This window comes from Cladophialophora immunda, assembly GCF_000835495.1.
Source record: "Cladophialophora immunda strain CBS 83496 unplaced genomic scaffold supercont1.2, whole genome shotgun sequence".
NCBI classification, from domain to species: Eukaryota; Fungi; Ascomycota; class Eurotiomycetes; order Chaetothyriales; family Herpotrichiellaceae; genus Cladophialophora; species Cladophialophora immunda.
This window is the reverse complement of record NW_015622542.1, coordinates 3,305,599-3,320,601: the sequence shown is the minus strand read 5'-3', so window position 1 is coordinate 3,320,601 and position 15,003 is coordinate 3,305,599. Positions and strand designations below refer to the sequence as shown.

Here is a 15,003-nt window from a genome sequence, read left to right as displayed (position 1 = left end):
GCAGAGCTGAACGTCGACCCTTTCCCAGCCACCATCTCGCTGTGCCGCTTTGTGCAGGCTGGCCAGCGTGTCCCTCGTCAACTCACAGCCACCCATGAGGGAGCTCCAGCCAAACCACATGTAGAATCTCTGGAGAGAGCGGCCCACGCCCGTGCCGCCCTTGGCGGTGTCTCCCGAATTGACCACATGTTCGCACACAACCATTCTGCCACCCGGTTTGAGGACGCTGTACAGTCCCTCCGCCACCCTGTCCAGGTTAGGGATCCCGCAGAGCACGCGGATGCAGACGATCTCGTCGAAGGGGGTGTTCCCCTCCCCGCCACCGTGGGCATCGCCGGTCTTGAGAACCCCGGCTTTCGCGAGTGCCGGGACCAGCGATTCGAGTTTGGCTTCGCAGGTCAAGACGTGGTACTTGTCGCCAAGACCAGCGTCGCCCGCGCGCTTTCTCAGAGCCGCGTGCATGCTCACGCCCGGCTCCGCGCCGTAGATCGCCTCGATGCCCTGCGGGTTGGAAAAGCGGAAGAGCTGGTGCCCGGCACCGGGACCGACGTCCAGGATGACGCCGCTGCTCTGGGCCAGGATCGGTCCGAGCGATGCCGGCGTGTCTCGGGCGCAGATCACGCCGCCTATGGCCCAGACACTGGCAAAGGCCTTTTCCTTGTAGCGGGCGAAATGGCCGAAAAGGAGCCCGGGGTGAAAGATGGCGGTTTGGAGATGACCTTTTTGCAAAATCCAGTCAGTTCAATCAACCGCGACGCATCGCGCTGTCGAAGGTCTTCTGGTCTCCAAGAGACATACAGATTACGCTGGTCAGCATGAATGCACCCGGGAGTGCGTAAGAGACCAGGCGTTGAATTGGATTCGAAGACTCCATCTTGATAACGCAGTTTGTGACAATATCTCTTCAGGTTGTCGTGGACGGCTTCTTGCTGAACACAGAGAATCCAGGAGACGAAGTTGAAGGATTGAGATTACATGGAAGACTTTTGGGGACTTACCTGGGTCTATTGGCACCGCGGCAGCGTTCGTGTTGACCTCGAACCAATCTTTCTCAGACCGCAAGTCACACGCAGCGAGGATCTCGATTCCGCTGCCACGGCATTCCAATCGTTATGTGTCTCACCATGGGTTATGAACTGGCTGAGCCAAGCGTTGGTGCCCTCCGAGTTAAGCGTTTGCTAAACTTTCTGACGTCGAACAGAGTTTCGACCTAGTCAACGTGAGGTCTTCAGTCCACGGATACAGGGTCTAGACCTCAGGAAGCCCAGTTCAGTTTGTTCTGGATGGACCTGCGATTGGCGCACTGTCGGAAGAAGGGTGGGAAGAGGTTCCTGGATACCCTTACGAAGCGTGTTTCAGCCCAACCTGGATCGTCATTGCCTCTCGATTCTCGGTCGTGGTCTGCAGACATGTGTTCCTCCTGTTGACTTTACCGCTTCCTCTGACTATTCGATTTGAATTGAAAGAGTCCGGACAGTAAACCCTTTCCGGAACCTCTAACTGTGGGACGAGACGGTTAGAGAGGAGGGCAGTGACGTCTCTTTTCGCGCCTCTCGTTTGCCCGGGGCATCTCGTTTTGGTCGGCGTGAGAAGCATCAGAAGCCCACCCTGAGAAACTTGTCAGTGATACGAGGGTGAGAACTCACTCAGAACAGGAGGCGAATAGTGATCAGCGCCCTTGCGACAACCAACTCTGGGACGGTTGAAGCTCGACCAAGCACAGTCATGAGTTCAAGCTGGGTCTGGTCCATGATACGGAGTCCAGGAGATTTCACACTGTCGATGAGCCGGTTGCGCTGTTCGTCACCGAGAGCTCTGCACTTGGGCAGTCGTCTCAACCAGATCATCGCCTGATCAAAACTCGTTGTTGAATAGGTCGTTGATATGTATCTGTCGAAGCCTTTTCAGCTCCCGGCAGATCCTCGGGCCTACCACGACTTCTCGGCCCCTGTCCGTTGCTGGTGACTACTGGTAGGTTGAAGCATCGAACTAGGTGAAAGCGATTGCCTGAGGGTTCATATCTCTAATGTCCGTGTACGGGCATCTACGAGAAATAGTGCTGTTACTGCTCTCTTGGTGCTGCTGAGCTCCATGTTACGTCTTGTCCGAGTGCCCACCCCTGGCCAGGTAAACAGCCCTTTTAGAACTGCCCCGAGTTTGCTTCTATATCTACCCCGAATTCACGACAGCCAATTCCTCGCACGGGTCGTCTCTTTTGTCCTTGCGATAGCTCATATCCGAGATCACCTCCTCCCTGACCCTCCTGTCGACGGGGCACGCCATGTCCTCGGGTACTGACGCAAAGCCTTCCCTCCTTGCCCACGACCAGTCCCCCGGGCGAGCGGGGTCCTCTCTCGACGGAGCCGTGTGATCTTGTTTCGACTCATTTCCTCGTCCCAGTCCGACTTGGAGTAAGCCTTCTCGTCTACCTAGGTAGAACATGGCCATTATCCCCGCATCGCTGCGCGGCCGGCAGTGCGATCTCGTTACTCTGACATTTTACCCCGCATAGATGCGCAGGCAGGTATTAATATCACTCAGACCAGGTCCTCCATTTGAGGAAGGGATGGAATAACAGTTGAGAGAGTTATCCATTTGAGCAGAAAGAGAAGAATTCGCGATCAAATCTCAACCCGTCTCCATCCAATCCACCCCCTAAAGAATCGTTGCCGGACAGAAAAGATGATTTACGAACTCCGTATCTACACCACCATCCCTGGCCGGCTGCCAAACCTGCTTGCTCGGTTCGAGAACCACACTCTGAGAATCTGGGAGAAGCACGGAATCAAGCAATTGGGGTTCTGGTACGTCTTGAAATCGCCCATCAACGGAGTGTCCATTTCCGAATTCCGTCGCCGGGGGAGTTGCTCTGTTTGCTTGACGCAGTTTGTTTTTTGTCCACATGCACTGTCCGAGGGGGCCATTGAACGTCCTTGGGGTCGGAGCTAGGCGTGATCCACCTTTAGGACACGATTGCAAAGGAAGGAAGCCGGCGGCCACCCTGCAGAGTTTTCCGGTCCGGAAGACTTCTTTGAGAAATCGAAGCCGCCGAAACTGATGTGCTCGTTGACAGGACGACGCTCGTGGGCCCCGATGCCAACGACCTGACGTACATGCTGGCGTGGGAGTCCCTGGCCGAGCGGGAACAGAAGTGGAACGCCTTCTTCAGCGACCCCGAGTGGATCGAGGCGAGGGCCAACAGCGAGAAGGACGGCGCGATCAACGCAAAGGTCGCGAGCAGCTTCCTGGTCCCGACCAAGTTCTCGGCCATCCAGTGATGTATAGAATAGTGCCACGGCTCGGAAGGGGAGGGGTCCCTTGGGGAATAGGATAGCCCGCCTTTTTTGTGGTATCCTGTTGTCTTGACCCTGGTTGATAATCCCAAGACTTCAAATCTGTTCAATCTTCTTGAAATCCATTCTTGGGCCAAGCCGTCCGGTCCTCGTCCCTTCCGCCTCGGGTCAATATATGCTGTGATAAGCCTCTGCTGCCTAAGTCTTCTCCAACTTGTCCACCTGCCATCCACCCTACTGTAAGGATGGCGACGAGGTGCTTCCCATGGCCGAAATCTCAGAGTGGGGTCAACCTGACATTTTGTGAAAAGATAGTGTTATAGAGAGGGGACAACAATAGGGGCAAGAAGTTGGTATTGTGGCCCTGAAGGGCAACAGAAGCCCCTTTGGCTTCCCAACGGCCATCCCATGTGCCTTTTCGTTACTAGCATGTATTCTCGAAAGAGACCTTTTTTGATTTTGGTTTTAAAACCCCGCCCCTTTTTTCTTATCAACCCCTGTAATCCCCACCAAAAAGAAGCACTCATGACCATAATCTAGTTGCTATACGCCCGTGCGTAGCCTCCATCACAATTCATCGTGGCGCACCGTCATCTTCTCCACGGCGGCCTTGACGTCTCTCGGCCAGTATGTCTGTATACCTCCACCGCCCCATTTTGTTGCGGGAAGGTCTTGTCGTTTCTCCCAGATGGCCGAGGACGGCAGCCGGCTCTTCAGCCGCTCGCTGACCTCGTCCACCTTGTCCATGATCCTCATCAAGTTGCCGCCCAAGACGCCCTTCATCTCTTCCGGCGTCCAGCCTCTCGAGAGCAGCTCTGCGACCTCCACATTGTCAGCAGAGAAACGGCACGTGGCAAGGGAGAACTCACTATGTTCGGGTATTTGCTGGCGTCTTCCAGACCGTCCACCGAGATGTACATCCCGTCAAAGTCCGAGGCTATCCCCACGCGACTCCTGCCCACAATGCCCGCGATGTGCTCAATGTGGTCGGCGACGCGGGAGACGTTCGCGCCCGGGTTCGGGCCGATGAACGGGGGGAAGAAGATGGATTGGATCACCCCGTCTTTCTTCCCGGGCCCGTCGCCAATCAGCCGGAGTATGTCGTCTGGGACGTTCCGGGGGTGGTCCCAGAGAGCGCGGGCACCGGCGTGGGTCCAGACGACGGGGGCCTCCGACAGCTCGATGGCTTGCCTCATGGTCGCGTCCGACGTGTGTGAGAGGTCCACCATGATGCCCACGCGGTTCAGTTCTCGGACGAGCTCCCTGCCGAGTTGGGTCAGGGAGTTGCCCTCGTGCACCGAGTCGAGAGGGGTGCCGGGGCCGGCGGACGACGCGAACGCGCTGTGGCAGGTGTGCGTCAACGTCAAATAGCGGACGCCGAGTTGGGCAAACAAACGCAGCGCGCCCAGCGAGTTGCCCAGCACGTGGGTGCCTTCCATGCCGATGAGGGACGCGATCTTGCCCGCGTTGAAGGCGTCCCAGACCTCGGCCGACGACCGGGCATACTGGAGATGCTCCGGGTGGCGCGCGATCATGTTCTGGATGATGTCGAGCATCTCCATCGAGTCGCGCAGGTGGTTTGTAGGAGTGTTGAAGTCGGCCCCGGGGTCTTCCCCCGTCACGTCGTAGCAGGGCGCCCAGACGGTCCAGAAGGCTCCCCCCAGCCGGCCTTGTCGCATCCTGGGAATGTCGACGTGGCCTGGGAAGGAGCCGTTCAGCTGGGGGATGGCATCTAGTGGTCGTCGGTCTGGACAGGGTGCGTCAGACATTTGTGCGCGATGGATTTGGACAGTCATTACTCAAGCTCCTGATGATCTGCGGGAGATCGATGTGCGTGTCCAGCAACGGACTCTCCTCCATCAACGCGATGGCCTGGTCCAAGAAACCGCCCGCGCTGCTCTGCGCGAGCGAAGTCAAGAGCGGAATGACTAATAAAGCCGGGAGTTGCATCTTGAGGTGCCGGATGTCTGATATAAAGAAGAAAAAGAACAGGGATGGCCAACCGAGTGATCCCAAGGTTGCAAGTGACGAGGGGACATTAAAGAGGCCGCTTGGGCTTCAATATACCGTTCTCGGCTGCCAATATATCGGCCACATATCCGTCGATCCTCTCTACGGCTTCCTTTCCTGTCCGCGTTGTGCTCATGGTGATCTGCGGTCCACAGCGGAGTAGGCCGTGGCACGTCGAGAGAGTGGCCAATCGGTACTTGACACCCGTCGACGTCGAATATCTAAGCGGGAGGTGGTAGTGGTGGTGGTGGGTATCCTCTTGATTTACCTAGGTTGCTGGCACCAGCTGGGGACTTTTTGCTGACTCACAATCGGACGAAATTTTGAAGCGAAGGGTCGTTTGTGATTTCATGCTACGTCTCTGTGTAGCTGATGCCATTGCTTGAGACAATTTCCGTCTTCTATATATCCCGAGTCTCTCTGTGACTGGATTCTGCACCTGGGCGAGGAGGTAATTCCCTTACGGTTCAAGAACTATTGAGGTCGAAATCAAAGCCTCGAAATGCACCACCAAGCCCACTCCAAATCGCCTCCAGTTCAGCCTTGTGGTGTTGCAACCGACGCAGTTCACCTCCGCGGCCTCTGAAGAGCCCTGGAGATCCGGGAGACGGACCTCATTCAAAAATGCAAATGGTTTGACAGTTCTGCGCTGTTGCTTGCGAGACCTCGACGCCTCTACCTGAACTGTACTCTCCTCCTCTGGCGGCCGTCCCTACATCTCGACGACTAGACAAGTCAGCCTCGCTCAGCTTGATTCGACCAGCAATGCTAACCGAGAGTGTCATGGATGCCCTTTTCGTGCTGTTCTCTTTGCCGCTTCCGTCTCAGGGCCGTGTACTGTCGTTGGACATCAGTGGCGCCTCCTCATCTCGTCCTTGTGGGATACCTACCTCGTGCAGATTCCTCGGCTCGTATTTGGCCGGGTTAGTTTCCGACGTACAGGCCGGCATGACCTTTTGAATTCACATCAGTGGTGGCCTTGTGGAAAGGGTTCAGGTGATCGCCCTTACCGGGACCGCAGCGTCCATGTTGAAGCTGAAGAAGAATGGAATGGAGTAGCGTTCGACCCCCGAGGCGTTGCGGACACGGTGGACCGTGGACACGAAGGTGTCGTTGGAGATTCTTTGCAGGAAGTCGCCCACGTTCACGACGAAGGTCCCACGAATGGGCTTGGCCGGGACGTAGATGCCGTTCTTGTTGAGGATCTCCAGGCCTCCCACCATGTCTTGGTTCAAGATGGTAAACGCTGCCGAAATGTCAATCTCCAGGCTCTGCAGGTACCGGGGAGATTCTGGATAGAGACTATGGAGAACATGTCTTACTCTCGAAATCGCTGTGTGCGCCTAGACCGTCTAGGTCTGTCGAGCCGGGGACTCTGGGCGGGTAGTATTGGAGAATGATCGAGACGAAAGGCGCGGTGACAATCGAGTCGAAATAGTGCTCATCGGCCCCGAGGCCCAGCGCAAATGTTCGCAGCAGCGCGCGGGCGAGTGTCAGAAGTGCAGCTTGGTATTGCAGCAGCGTGGTCTTGAACTCTGGGAATTGAGCAGGCCACTGGTTGTGGATCCCGATGCATTGTTCGCGCCTTTCCGGGGTCAAGGTGGGCGGTTGCGGGTCGTTTTCGGGCTCGTAGCTGTAGAGAAATGATCCCTTCTTGACTGTTAAGGCATCGTCAGCGAGATTGTTGGTGGTGCAGCCAATAGGGGGGGGCTGATCTCACCTGCGTCGCCGTCGGGGGTTTTGGTGTAATGAATCTCATACCCTCGTAACGTCGGGGATTTGTAAACGTCCTGCTCTTTCTTCACGGCTAGAGGCTGGGCGTGATATTGGCGCGAAAGTTCAAACACCTTGTCGATGAGTTCTTGTGAGATCCCGTGGTTCTTGATGTACATGAAGCCGACGGTCTTGCACACGGCCGCAATCTCCTTGGCTGCGAGCACACGCTCTTCGTATTTGTCGCTGAATATGCCGCCGATGTCTACCAGCGGGATCTCGTCAAATGTTTCGACGGCTTCCTCGCCGCGGAGAATCTTTCGCTTGTTGTTCATTGTCCCATCGCGGAAGAAGTATTCGTACTCCGGCTCTGCCAGAGAGCTTGTCGTCACGGTGGTAGACATTATGCCGTTGTTTCCCGGTCGAGCTGTGAAGTCTTGTCGTTGATTAGTATCGTCCCGTTCGTTAGATTCTTTTGCCGTACGATCGTGGACCGATTTTCAATATAAGGAATTGTGATAGAGGGTATATCCGATATTCAAGGATCTGAGAACGGACATTCGCGGCATTGGAGACATGGTCGCCATTTCAGACCAAACTGGGCAATAACGACGAGAATTCCGGACGACCCACCTGATAAAAGACATTCTTTGGCGTGTTCTGGGAACGGATTGGATCCTAGACTTGAGCCAAATGACTAGAAGTCCTTGAAGGCGGCTATCACAAGTTCCGCCACATCCAACAGTACCCCGGATGTCCAAAGCCGCACTGGGTTAACAGCTTGTTGAGGCCGACGGCAACGTCCGCGCCCGAGATAACGAGCCGAGCTGCGGAGCTTGATGATGGGCAGCTTCCTGATAGAATCAACAATGTCCCGATTCATCCACGTGTTGCAACTGGAGCGTGATCATTCTATCATACGGCACATGCTAGAATTGCCATGACCTTGCTTGAGATCGTCCGCTTATTTGAACGGGAAGCCATTCGGCAGGCCTGCCCCAAAGGTGGGTAGCAGACCTGATATAGCCTGCGGATGGCTTGAGGTAAGGGGGAAAGGGGAGTGGTGACTGACATCCGGTTTGCTCGTTTCAGAGTGGAGCCTTGTAAGGGACCGCACCTTGTCGCAGGTATCAATGGGATCCACCTTTGGATGGTGGGATATATAATAAAGTCCACTGACATGCCCAGTGCACAAGCTCCCTCTCGTCTGATTGCCTCCAAAATGCCTGTTGAGAGGAGCAGGTTCAGCGATTGACGAGCAGAAGAACCAGTCTCCGCCTCCCACTGCCAGCACTCGAGCACTATTCAACAGACCCAGCCCAGTGACAGCTCTATTTGGCCGACCAGATTCGAGCAGTTGCGCCTATTCTCGCGACGATGTCGCCTAGGCCTAGCAGCAGTGTTGGCTGACAGGAGAACCAGGATTGATCCATATGGAGCAACCCCGTCCGTTGGCCAGCGCCCGGGTACGCCTCCAACCTACCTCGCCTCAGAATGTCTCCGAGCCTGCTACTTGCCCTGCTTTCCCCTCTGCGCAGCCATTTGACCGCCAGACACCGTTGCCTGCATCCGTGGCAGAGCAATACCGCATTGGATTTCGACTGACCCGATTACCTATTGCAAAGCCAGATAAGGAATCGCAGCTGCAGTCTGAGCTTTGGTCACTCTTCAGGCTGAGAATGCGCTTGTGCCAAGAAGAGTTCCTGTGGCTCAAACGACAACTAATAGAGGGTGTAAATGGAGCATTTGGGTCATATGCTCCTTTTACAACCCCCTCCCCCTCCTTGAGCCCTGGGGCCCACACCTCACAGCCTTGCAGGAGTCGTGATCGACTTTGAATTTGCATGACGATCCCGGGAGAAAAACCGCACCTCAGACATTGTTGGCTGCCATTGAAAATCATCCAGAGACCGAGCAAGGTCTCGTTGGATTTCGACTGATCCTATTAATCGTTCCAAGGCCAGACCACGGAGCGCAAATGCAGGTCGAGCTTTTGTCGCTCTTCAGGCTGGGAGTGTGCTATACATGTCAAGCTCCAAAGCTTGCATATTGCCTCCGCTTTTCCAGACCCTCCCAGCCTAACCGGGGACGGTACAGGTTTTGAATTGTGATGAACCTGGGAGATGTTGACCCTGGGCCCTTCAGATTCTCCACACCTCCCCTGAAACCCGCAACACGAAGGCCATCATCTTCGCCGACAGTTGTAGTGCCCTGAAAACTATTCGCAACCTAGGCAACATGTCAGGACAATACATCCTTGCAGCATTCTTGCAGCTAATGGACGAGGTGGCCAAGACCACGGAAATCGAACTACGGTGGATTCCTGCCCATCATGGCATTCCTGGCAAAGAGGCCGCAGACAAGACGGCGAAGGAAGCGGCCAGACAAGGCACCAACACAGCACCAACACTGCCAAGCAGACGTCCTCGCCAGACTCGAGGCCAGCAGTAGGAGGCCCCACAGACAACAATGCTGTTGACCAAAGCGAAACACACCATCAACCAAGCTTTACAGAAAGACTGAGAAGTTCTCTGGACACATGGCCGACACGGATGAACCCTCCACCGCCTAGGGACAAAGCCAGACAAGAAAACCCTTCAACTGCACCAAAATCTTCCGCGACCCATCTCCTCCGTCACTACGCAGATGAGAACCGACAAGATCGGACTGGCGGCCTATCTTCACAGCATTGATAAGGCAGAAACAGGCCGATCTAGCTGTAACCATGGAGAATAGACGGTAGAACATGTGTTGCTAAAATGTAGGTAATGGGTGATAGAACGAGAGGAAATGTGGGGCGGGCGGAAGACGAGTTCTTGCCTTAAAGGAGTGTGCTCAATGACCCTAAGATGGCCGTAAGAGCGGCGAAAATGATGCTTAAAGACTGGTCTCTTGGGGCAATTTCAACACACCAACGCCGAATCGCTGGAGGCCAATTCTCAGCGCCAAGCTAAAGATTCGTGAACCCTCGACATATGACCATAGAGCAACGCATTGAGTAAGAATAGATCACAGGAGACCAGACAGATGAGGGTTTCTGCCACGTAGCCACAGATGGAACACGTCCAACAGGCCTCGATCATGCCTAGTATAGGTGGAGATTAGTAGGTAGAAGTCAGTGAACTGAGAGCTGCAACTCTGAGAGAAGACTGAAGAAAGAGGTGGGAAGGGCGACCTTATATAATACTCCTGCATAGCTTCCTAGGAGGCTGGGACAGTGTATGACATAATCAATCAATCAATCAATCGATGAGCCTAGGAGATGATGACCCTGCGAGAGGGTGCCCCTGCGAGAGGGTGCCCCTGCGAGAGGCATTTGGCGTCAGAGGCACCTGGCGCGAGAGGCACCCGTCGTGAGAGACACCCGTCGTGAGAGACACTTGTTGTGAGAGACAGTTGTTGTGAGAGACAGTTGTTGTGAGAGACAGTCGTCGTGAGAGACAGTCGTCGCGAGAGACAGTCGTCGCGAGAGACAGTCGTTGTGAGAGACACCCGTCGTGAGAGACACCTGACGTCAGAGGCGCCTGGCGTCAGAGGCATTTGGTGTCAGAGGGTGCCCCTGCGAGAGGATGACCCTGGGAGAAAACCGTCTAATCGCGCTATCTACAAGCCCACCGACGGACGCGGGATCTGGTTGGTGGTCAGTCTTTACCCTGGTTGCCCTACGAAGCACCTCGTACCTCTGCACGCTTCACCGCCTGCGCACAGAGGACAGGAGACGATTCGCTTTCCTGCGCCGGGGCTAACGGAACGCCACCTCCAGCGTGGGTCAGCAACCCTTTGACAGTCTGCATCTGTCGACCGTGGTTCCAGCACGCTGTCGTCTCGTGCGCCACAAAGCACCAAATATGCCATGGCAGGTTTGGTATGCATTAGCCTCGTGCGCAAAAGGGACTCCGGGACGTTTGTTGGCCGACGAAGCTGTGAAGAAGGCCTGCCGCTGCAGGTATTCGAGATCATTCGTTGTGTGAGTCAGTGCGACCGAGCGTACTATAAACAGAGTGCCCACTAGTTGTTGTTCTAATGAGAAAGAACAAGAGATATGGGCGCATTCATTGCGCGGAGCATACGAGTGACTGTTGCTATTCCATATTAGGGCCAAAATCCGTTTGTGTGCTCCCTGCAGGCTTCGACGTATGCACGATCTTCGCAGCTGCTAATCTACCTCCTTTTCATGATGTATCCGCAGCCTCTTGTCACGGTGGACGTCCTGGCCTTCTGTGTTCTTTGCGCACTCTTGCTCCCGTCTCCAACTGGCGCCAGGCGCATGCAAATCGTCCCCCGCGCGTCCCATCACATCACAATCCTCTCGCCAATCCCACAGCCGTATCTAGAATGTCTTGTGGGGAGAATGTCATGGCCCAACTATTGAATAGAAATGAGAAACCCATTCATTCATCCAACTATCTCATCATTGGATACTCCTGTTGAGCATCTCTTTTTTGCGCCAATCCTTTTTTCCCCCCCAATGGGCCCTCTCCTATTTCGTCCTAGTTGTTGTAGACGACTCGCAGAAGTCCCGAAGAAATCGGTTGCTGCGCAAAGAAAATGCTTCCCTGAAGCTCTCGACTCGAGGTTCGCACTTGCAGAGCGCAGGATAGCTAGTTCCATAAGTATCGTGCTCCTATTCGTGGGCTGCGATGGTCCAACCTATTTGTTCTCTCATCCTCACGATCTAGAAGTGTGGATTCTTACTATCCCACGGAATAGCCTCTCTTATAGATATCAAACCACAACTTCCTTGCCTCAGGGAGACCGAGGGCCGTGGACCTCAGTATCGAAAGATATCTTGAATTCGTCACTGAGATTTGACGCGGCGTGACCAAGAAAGATCATTCACACATCTACCCAGCTTCTCAATGCGCGTTTGAAAATATACCGACGGCAAATCGAGCGGAATGAGCGAACCATTGCGTCCGGCGCCCACCTTGAAAAGCACGGATGATGTGGCGACCTCTCAGTCAGGCTCCCTCCGCCACCCGAGCCAGACATACAGTCAAGCGGAGGGACTGTCTAATGCCCAAGGTAAGCATCACCATCACGACCGTGAAGCTGCAAGCCAAACCAGCTGCCAGACCTGGGCTGACCAGGTCCAAGCCCCTATACCAAGCACTGCGTCCATTCGCCCTGGCCGTGCCAGACAAAGCGGCCAAAGTACCCTGGACAGATCGCGATGCACACGATGCATTGCGTCCCGCAAGGGCTGTGACGGCGTCAAACCTGTGTGTGGGAGGTGTCAGAAGCGTCAGAGCCCTTGTGTATGGCGTGCAGATAATCTTTCAAGAAGAGGGTTGCTCAACCTTTGGAGGTCGGAGAGAAGTGAAGAGAGTCAGCCGCACAACTTGTCCGGCGATGAAAATGCTACCGACACTGGCACAACCGAAGATGAGCGCTCAAGAAACCGCATGGCCGAGGCTCAGCGGGTGACTGGGATTCGCGAGGTTCAAGGAGAAATCATCCCAGAGAATCAAACCTCGAGGCAAGACGCACAATACCCTGTGGCAGGTGTGGCCTTGACGCCGTGTCTTTCAGTCGATCGACATATGCCAGAAAGTCTCCCGCCCGGAGCGCAGCGGCTCGAACAAGTCCGACAAAGAGTCCTCCAGAGCACTCGAGCATATCTGGGCACCGATCCGCAGCTGCGCGTGAATGCACAAGAGCCACGAGGCGACGGCAGCGAAGGACAGGCGTGAATGGGCTTGCTTGGGATTAGCATACAACTCCAGAAAAACTCGGACTTGATGGGACCGAGACAAAATCGGCTTTGCCATTGAAAGTGACAGTGTGCATGAGCACAGTCGAGCTATTGTGGATGGAAGGGTATGCCAGATCAGATTGATATGTCGAGGGCACAAATCACACTAAGGCGGGGCTGAGCGTGGCAGCCTTCCGACTGGGCAAAGACGCAGATCCAAGTGGTGACCATCGATGCTTGCACCTGAGGTTAGACCTCAATAAAACCCATTTCCGTTTTTCCAGTGGAGCACTTGTCATTTCCTTTGAACTTGAGACTGAGCTTTTCTCAAACCATATCTGTGCAGTCTTCTCTTGAACATATCATCTACTGTAAAAAGAGCGGAAGACTTACTGCCCATGTCTTCGTCAGCGAAAACCGTTAAGCTCCTTGTGGCCAAGTCCTCCGAGGGGAGGAAATCCTTCAGAGCATCGTCCCTTGTGTTCTGAACTGCAAAGGAGCCGTCCAAGTTGCTTTTGGCGGAACGCCAGCGGCGAGCCAAGGACCATCGAACTCGTTTGAGGTTGCCACATCCGGGTCCGGATAATACCACGCCGCAATAGCGATGATGAGGTACACAATCTATATCTTCTCGTCAGATCCAGAATCCGCTGCAGGTAAGAGAGAATCTGGACAAAAGAGGAGCTTACCACCAACAACGTCCCCTCAAGATAGTTACTTTCTTTGTCCCTGAGGAAATTCCCCACCACCAAAATTGACAGCACGAGCAGAGCAATCATGAAGATCTCGAAGTTCAGATCCATTGGTTTCCCTAGGGCCCAACCAACGATGACAACAAGCGGCCCGTTGAACAGCGCCGTCTGAATGCTCGGACCGAGACAGTGGTACAAGGCAAAATTCATCTGCCCGTCCCAAGCTTCATCGATTGCAGTCAGATGCTCAGCCGCTTTTTCAACCAGTGGAAGCAGTATCAGGCCGAGGAATTGATCAGGCACACCAGCGTGCACAATGGTTTCGATCTGCTCGACCAGGAAGACGGCAAGGAGCGTAATGAAGGCCAGAGACGCTACTATGGCGACGATGCATTCGGTAAATGTCAGCTTTTCCTTTGCCATGTCATGGGCCCGGTCTGCATCATTAATCTCGTCTGCCTCGAGTATCTCGTCGAAGATGCTGTGTTGGCTGCGTGCGTTGAAGACAATGTAGACAGCAAACGCAATCATCAGGATGATGCTGGTGGCTTGGCTCATTTTCAGCACATCGTATTGCAACTTGTGTTCCGTGAAGCCACTGTGGGACCGTGTCTCTCCTTTTAGAGCAGAGTAGAACGCGCTCGGAATCAAAAGGCCGAATCCAGCAACGAGAAGCAGGCCGGACCCGACTTCAGAGACGACGGCATGGAAGGTCTGTGTCTGTCGACGGAGGCCGCCAAAGAAGAAGCACAGTCCCAGACAGAGAAGCAGGTTTGTAAGGATGGAGCCGAGGATTGCGGCCTGGATGACGGGTATCAAATTGCCTTCTTCCGCGGAGCTGTCGTCGCCATCTCCTTCGGGATTCTTGTGTTTTGCGATCAGAATGATGAACAGGACAATCTCGACGATACTGCCCAACGCCGTCTCAATCAGGATTCCCGCGACTTTTGGCATCTTCCGCGCCAGCTCTTGGCCGGCGAAGCCCAAGAGGTTTGCTGCAGGGACCATGCCAATGTAGCTTGTTGCGAAGATCCATTTGTTGAGCGTAGCAGAGTGGTGGCCAGGCAGGTAATGGAGAATTATGGCAACTGGAACAAAAGGCCACAGGACGTTGACAGCCATGGAGACTTGGGATGAAGACCGCCATAAGATGCGCATAAAAGACCAGAATTGGATGCCGCTTCGGCCAGATTCCCCCTCATGATGGATTGTCAAGAGGCCACCTGGGCCACTATGAGGCTGTTCATGGCTGCTAGTGTGGGATTTTGAAGGCGAGTCTGCCGACGGCACGGTTCCACGGACCACGTTTGAGGCGCTGGAAGCTTCAGCGCTCATTGTGATTAATTCGTGAGGTGCTGGGGGGTTTGTTAACTTGATGGGCTGGGATGGTAACCCTCTGACGTTTCCTTGCTGTTTCCTTGCTTTAGTCTGTCTTTTCGTGCGTTTGGGTGCCTTCGCTTCACAAAACAAGGACAAATGGAGTCCCGCAAGTACAGAAAAGAATAAGAAGAATCAATGTTTTAGCTTCTGGGAGGTTGGGAGCGGGGTTGAGTCTTGGTTGTTACTCCGTGCTCTTGGCCCATCTTGGGATTCTCCGTCG

General features: G+C 54.5%; 4 protein-coding genes across 5 annotated transcripts; 2 read left to right on the top strand and 2 right to left on the bottom strand.

Moving 5' to 3' along the window:
* Positions 1–2,584: 2,584 nt before the first annotated feature.
* Positions 2,585–3,431, top strand: PV07_03443 (uncharacterized protein). The gene is made up of 2 exons (XM_016390167.1): positions 2,585–2,804; positions 3,074–3,431. Exons 1-2 carry the CDS (start codon positions 2,683–2,685, stop codon positions 3,276–3,278), a joined length of 327 nt encoding a protein of 108 aa, XP_016252069.1. The 5' UTR covers positions 2,585–2,682; the 3' UTR covers positions 3,279–3,431.
* A 359-nt stretch (positions 3,432–3,790) lies between these two features.
* PV07_03442 (uncharacterized protein) lies at positions 3,791–5,337 on the bottom strand. The gene is made up of 3 exons (XM_016390166.1): positions 5,093–5,337; positions 4,163–5,040; positions 3,791–4,115 (listed from the first exon to the last, which is right to left on the bottom strand). The coding sequence occupies exons 1-3, from the start codon at positions 5,241–5,243 to the stop codon at positions 3,861–3,863; spliced, it is 1,284 nt and encodes a 427-aa protein (XP_016252068.1). The 5' UTR covers positions 5,244–5,337; the 3' UTR covers positions 3,791–3,860.
* Positions 5,338–12,032: 6,695 nt separating this feature from the next.
* Positions 12,033–12,709, top strand: PV07_03441 (uncharacterized protein; the record flags this gene model as incomplete). Its single annotated transcript, XM_016390165.1, has 2 exons — positions 12,033–12,238; positions 12,301–12,709. The coding sequence occupies 2 exons, from the start codon at positions 12,033–12,035 to the stop codon at positions 12,707–12,709; spliced, it is 615 nt and encodes a 204-aa protein (XP_016252067.1).
* An 81-nt stretch (positions 12,710–12,790) lies between these two features.
* On the bottom strand, positions 12,791–14,888 carry PV07_03440 (the record flags this gene model as incomplete). 2 transcript variants are annotated; one of them, XM_016390163.1, is made up of 3 exons in its annotated part: positions 12,791–13,049; positions 13,105–13,332; positions 13,401–14,888. In XM_016390163.1, the coding sequence occupies 2 exons, from the start codon at positions 14,736–14,738 to the stop codon at positions 13,174–13,176; spliced, it is 1,497 nt and encodes a 498-aa protein (XP_016252065.1). In that variant the 3' UTR covers positions 12,791–13,049; positions 13,105–13,173. The 2 variants fall into 2 exon arrangements, with proteins under 2 accessions (XP_016252065.1, XP_016252066.1); XM_016390164.1 differs by having other exon boundaries at positions 12,791–13,332; positions 13,401–14,738.
* Positions 14,889–15,003: the final 115 nt, after the last annotated feature.